The 4,929-nt window shown below is 39.1% G+C and overlaps 1 protein-coding gene across 1 annotated transcript; it reads left to right on the top strand.

Moving 5' to 3' along the window:
• Positions 1–1,608: 1,608 nt before the first annotated feature.
• On the top strand, positions 1,609–2,711 carry LOC103715347 (HMG-Y-related protein A-like). Its single transcript, XM_008802945.3, has 2 exons — positions 1,609–1,811; positions 1,967–2,711. The coding sequence occupies exons 1-2, from the start codon at positions 1,761–1,763 to the stop codon at positions 2,456–2,458; spliced, it is 543 nt and encodes a 180-aa protein (XP_008801167.2). The 5' UTR covers positions 1,609–1,760; the 3' UTR covers positions 2,459–2,711.
• The last annotated feature ends 2,218 nt before the right edge of the window (positions 2,712–4,929 follow it).

The raw sequence follows: 4,929 nt of genomic DNA, 5'->3' as shown, positions 1-4,929 counted from the left end.
AGGGTTTTAGTCGACTTAGTGTGACTATCGATCTAATAGGTGGTGTAAGGTTAGGTTGTTCTGATGGACGTGCATAGTGAGAGAACAACTGGCGTCAGTTAATAGAACTATCAAAAAATAGAGGCCAAACGGGGGTAGTAACTATCAGAGTGGACAATTATTATAATTTGGTATAAATATTGGATTTGTACTATATGTTAAAGACCCTTCGATATTCAATCCATAGAATTTTATTTTATCTTAATTTTATCCACTAAAAGCTTCTACCCTAGGAGTAATTGTAACTTAACTTTTACTATTGCAGTTCAGTGTTATAACCCTCTACCATAGCCCATCACTATACCTTTCTATTGCAACCTAATGTTGCACTCCTTATTCATCTTCTTCTAATGATGGTGTGATGGTGGCAAAAGTTTTTGAAGGTCAAAGTACTTAGACCTCACTGCTTTCTATTCTCCTTTCGATCATCATCTTTTCGACTGATTCGACGCCAGTTGCAGCCCATTCGCATCTATCTGTAGCCATCTGGCTTGTCATCATTTTTCTTTGCCACATCCAGACAGGATAGAAAGAGCACCAACACCTCCAAAGCCATTATATATCATTATAGTGAAAACCTTAATTTCTTAGCCAAACATTTTTCTAAATAATTATTATGATGGTCATATAAATCGTTATGACAGAAAGTAACTAATTAAAGACATATAATCATAACATCATAAACTATGAAAGAATTCAAGTAATGGCTATTATTCTGGTAATGTAATGGCTGCTATAACGAGTTAAAAGCGGGAAAAAGAAGAGATAATCTATTCCCACAACAAATACTACAAATATAAAGTGAAAATGGTTCTTTTCTAAGCAGATAACATAAATAAAAGGGGAACATTATAAATATAATGGAAATTAGATAAAACTCATTTCAATGGTTTTGGAGGCTCTCATCATGTTGATGATGAATTTTTACTTGTGATCTCATTATAACAACAATTATACAATGAGAGCAACTATTGCTATTTGACATTCCTACAAGTTTATCCAGCAAAACAACATTTTAATTTAAATCTTCATGTTAGTTTAATATTATCCAGTGAATAATGATAACTAATGCTATTGTTTATTAATTGTAAGTGGAATAACAGAAGCATCGACAATTATCATCTAAATCCTCATGGATAATAGTTTTTATCATATGAATAGTGATAATAAACAGCAGCATGATTTAATGAGTTTTTCGTCGACCTTGTTTTATGCTGAAAGTTTTCATCTCATCACTAGACCAGGCTTATTATTTAATCAGTTAAACATAACATTATTATGGGATAAATCATCACTTACTTCCAAGGTAAAACATTGGTGGCATTGGAAGTTAATATCTCAAAGATCAAAGGCGTTTTGGTGACCGACTTGTCATAACGCTAGCACGAAGTTACGAAGACAGCGAGGAAAGGATTAAAAAAAAAAAACAAAAGAGAGGCAGCGCTCATCCCATCCCACTTCAGCGATCCGTGTGATCTCTCCTCCACCACTCAACACGCTCCGATCTCTCCGGCCTCTCTACATCCCATCCGTCCATCCACACCCAAAACAAATCCCACCCCCACCCTCGCCCTCCTTTTTTTTATTACCTCCTTTCCTCCTTCCTCTCCCCCGCCCCCCCCTCCGCGTCGGTCCGTCCCGAACCTCCCTTTTTTAAGTCCCACCCTTGCAAAATAAACCTCAAGAAAACAGGTTGCTCCCCACCCACTCCCACTCTGTCCATGGCCACTGAAGAAGTTTCCAAGCCCCCCAATCTCCCTTCTTATCCTGAGGTACGTTTTTTTCTTACACTCAATCAAAACAGAAAACAAACCAAAAAGAGGAAGAAATCCTCTTCAAAGCCTAAGCTTTGGTGTTTCATTCTAACACTCTCTGGAAGAAAATGGAATTAATTGATTTGCTATTTGTGATGGGTCGTGGAGTCTAGATGATACTGGCGGCGATCACGGCGTTGGACGAGAAGAATGGGTCGAACAAGTCGGCAATATCCAAGTACATCGAGTCGTCTTATGGCGAGCTGCCGCAGTCGCACTCGTCGCTGCTGACGGCCCACCTGGCCCGGATGAAGGAGAGCGGGGAGCTTCTCTTGGTCAAGAACAATTACGTGAAGCCCGGCCCGGACGCTCCCCCAAAGCGCGGCCGCGGCCGGCCCCCCAAGCCCAAGCCCGTCCTTCCCCCGGGCACCGTCCTCCCCCCTCCCCGCCCTCGCGGCCGCCCCCCCAAGCCCAAGGACCCCCTCGCCGCTGCCGTCGCCAAGGCCAACAAAGGCCTCCCCAGGGCCCGCGGCCGGCCCCCAAAAAAGGCCCGGCCTGCCGTTTCCGCCGCCGCCGCCGCTCCGGCTGCCGAGGGAGCTCCGGCGAAGAGGGGCCGAGGCCGGCCTCCGAAGGTGAAGCCCGTCGTAGCCAGCGACGGGGCTTGACTTGAATGAAGCAGAGCAGTGCTAGGGGATGCTCTAAACCTAATTGTTGTTGCTGCTGTTTCTTTTCTTTTTCTTTTGCTTCTTTGGTCTCTAATTGCTGCTGTGGGGTTTCTTAGGGTGGGTGGATGGATGGATGGATGGATGGACTCTGTTGTTGTGCTTGGAATTTGTATGTACGCTATGCTAGCTGTACTAGTTTACTGTGTTAGTGAAAATGACTGACTGAATTGATGGTGGTGCTCTTATTTTCTAACCCCTTCCTTTTACTGTGTCCAAGATTTCAACTTTTTTTTTTAATACATAATATTTCAAAGAATAGTGCTACAGTCATTGAGTAAAATAATGATAACATTGGGATGCTTTGGTGCAGTCCAATTTAATATTTTTCTTGTGTTCGTGATAAGACAACTACTATAATAATTCTAGTGATTGCTTGGAGTGGAAGAACCTGATTGGTCTTTGATGCGAGAATGGATTGCAATTATGAAGATTAATTTTCTTCCCTCTTGTTGTGTTTGGGGAGGTTTGGTCATGGCGTTTGGATGAATGTTTAAAAAAGACATTATGTGATGACTGAGCTGGGGTAAACGCTACGTCTGCTCCATTTTTTTCTTCTGACTTTGATTTGACTGGTAGCATAGCAGCAATTATGGACCATTTTAATTAAACTGTTTTGTTGTCTTTTTTGTCATATATGGTTGATTTCTAGTTGCTTTGCGATCATGTTCTTGTATGTCATTATCTTTGTTTCCAAAATAGCTTCTAATTACTGCATTTTATATACTCGCTTTTCACGCTATGTTGTGATAATACATATTATTTTTGAAAGGACTACTTCTCGCAGGTTCAGACAGCACCTGCACTTTCAATTATGGTGCATAGGCATGGAGCTTATTTCTAACATTTTTCTAAATGTTCATGGTTGTTGCAAGAAACTTTATATAATCTTGTTTTCAATGTTGTATCAATATAGATAGATGATTGTGAGAGCTCCTTTTCTTTCTTGTTCTCAATCTTGTATGGATACATGTAGATAATTATCGGAGGTGCTCTTCTTTCTTTTTCTTCTTTTAATGCTGTACTTTTTTCCTTATTTTCTCTACTGGTGAAACAAAGTGAGTGTTTTCTCAAACTTGTGCTCTTAAGTTGATTTGCTTGGAAGTAATTTGTCCATTTGGTCTTTAATGAATGTAACTGGATGGTTTTGGTTATCTATAATTAGACTTGATTTTGGGGAATAGAATTTTTAGTGTTGATCCAAACTTGAAAAAACTTAGCTGAGGTATGAACAGGATGTGGATTAGTGAGGGTTAAATTTTGTGGGCATGGGTGATCTTTCAATTTAGCCATCTTGATCTATTTGTGATCGCTTTGGTTTCCACTGGTTTGTTTAAGTTTTTTACACCTTATTTGACTGCACATTCTAACCTAGCTACAGGGATCAGAGACTTAAGTGTTCAGGCTTTTTTGTTTGAGCAGTGTGCAAGCTGGTAAGTCTCTATAGGCATAAGCACCTTATTCTTCATCTTTTGTTGAGTTTCCCCCAAAAAATCACATAAACAAACTAGTGAATGAACACCCCTGGTTACCTAGGTTGAAAGCTATGAAAAATTGCTGGATGCAAGTTCCTTAAATTTTGTTCTAGTTCTAGAAATAGGTGTGTAAGATAAGTGTCTAAAATTAGAGTGATAACAGGGACATGCTTAATCATAATCTTCTATAATCAAACTTGCTCAACCATTCCCAATCATGTAATTTTGTTAAACAAGGTTTGCTATATTTGAATATAAATATAATATTACAGTGACAGAAGTCCCAACCTGGGAATGCTGATCTTCTGGATGCTATATCAAAACAAGTTAACTCATGCCTTGAAAGTGGCAAGTGAATGTTGTTATTTAGTTAGATGAGCTAAGGTCATGTGCTGAAAGTGGGAAGTATATACTGTAAGTCAGTTGTGTGAGTTCCTGGAGATTTATGAGTTCAATTCCGGAGAGTTATAATTTATATGACTTTCAGTTCACTTTGTTTGACCTAAGATGTCCTAAATGATGATGATTGCCCCCAAGATCTAATTTCTTTCTGAATTCTGGTTGTTATTCTTTTATGCCACTTTAGCAGTGCATTTTTCTTAGATCCTTTTGTGGATTGGGATTGGTTTGGATGTTTTCTTGGATTCTAAACGTGAGCATTTTTTGTGATTAATTTTTCTTATGTTCTATTATATATCAAGAACTAGAAATCAGTATGTCTGGGCCCTGTTCTCAATTTCCTGACTTATGGGATCTAAAGTTCATGTAGATATGAAGCAAGGCAGATGTATAGTGTTATATGAATACTTACTTTGCATTATCAGTTTGATGAGTTTGTAAACTACAATAACTAGATATTTGGTGAGTTAAATATTATAGATATGACTTGGAGAATGTGTGGAATGCTTATGCCTGCATTTAGGTTTGATATTTGTTCTA

This window comes from Phoenix dactylifera, chromosome 8 (assembly GCF_009389715.1).
Source record: "Phoenix dactylifera cultivar Barhee BC4 chromosome 8, palm_55x_up_171113_PBpolish2nd_filt_p, whole genome shotgun sequence".
Classification (NCBI taxonomy): Eukaryota; Viridiplantae; Streptophyta; class Magnoliopsida; order Arecales; family Arecaceae; genus Phoenix; species Phoenix dactylifera.
This window is presented reverse-complemented; position numbering and strand designations above follow the sequence as displayed.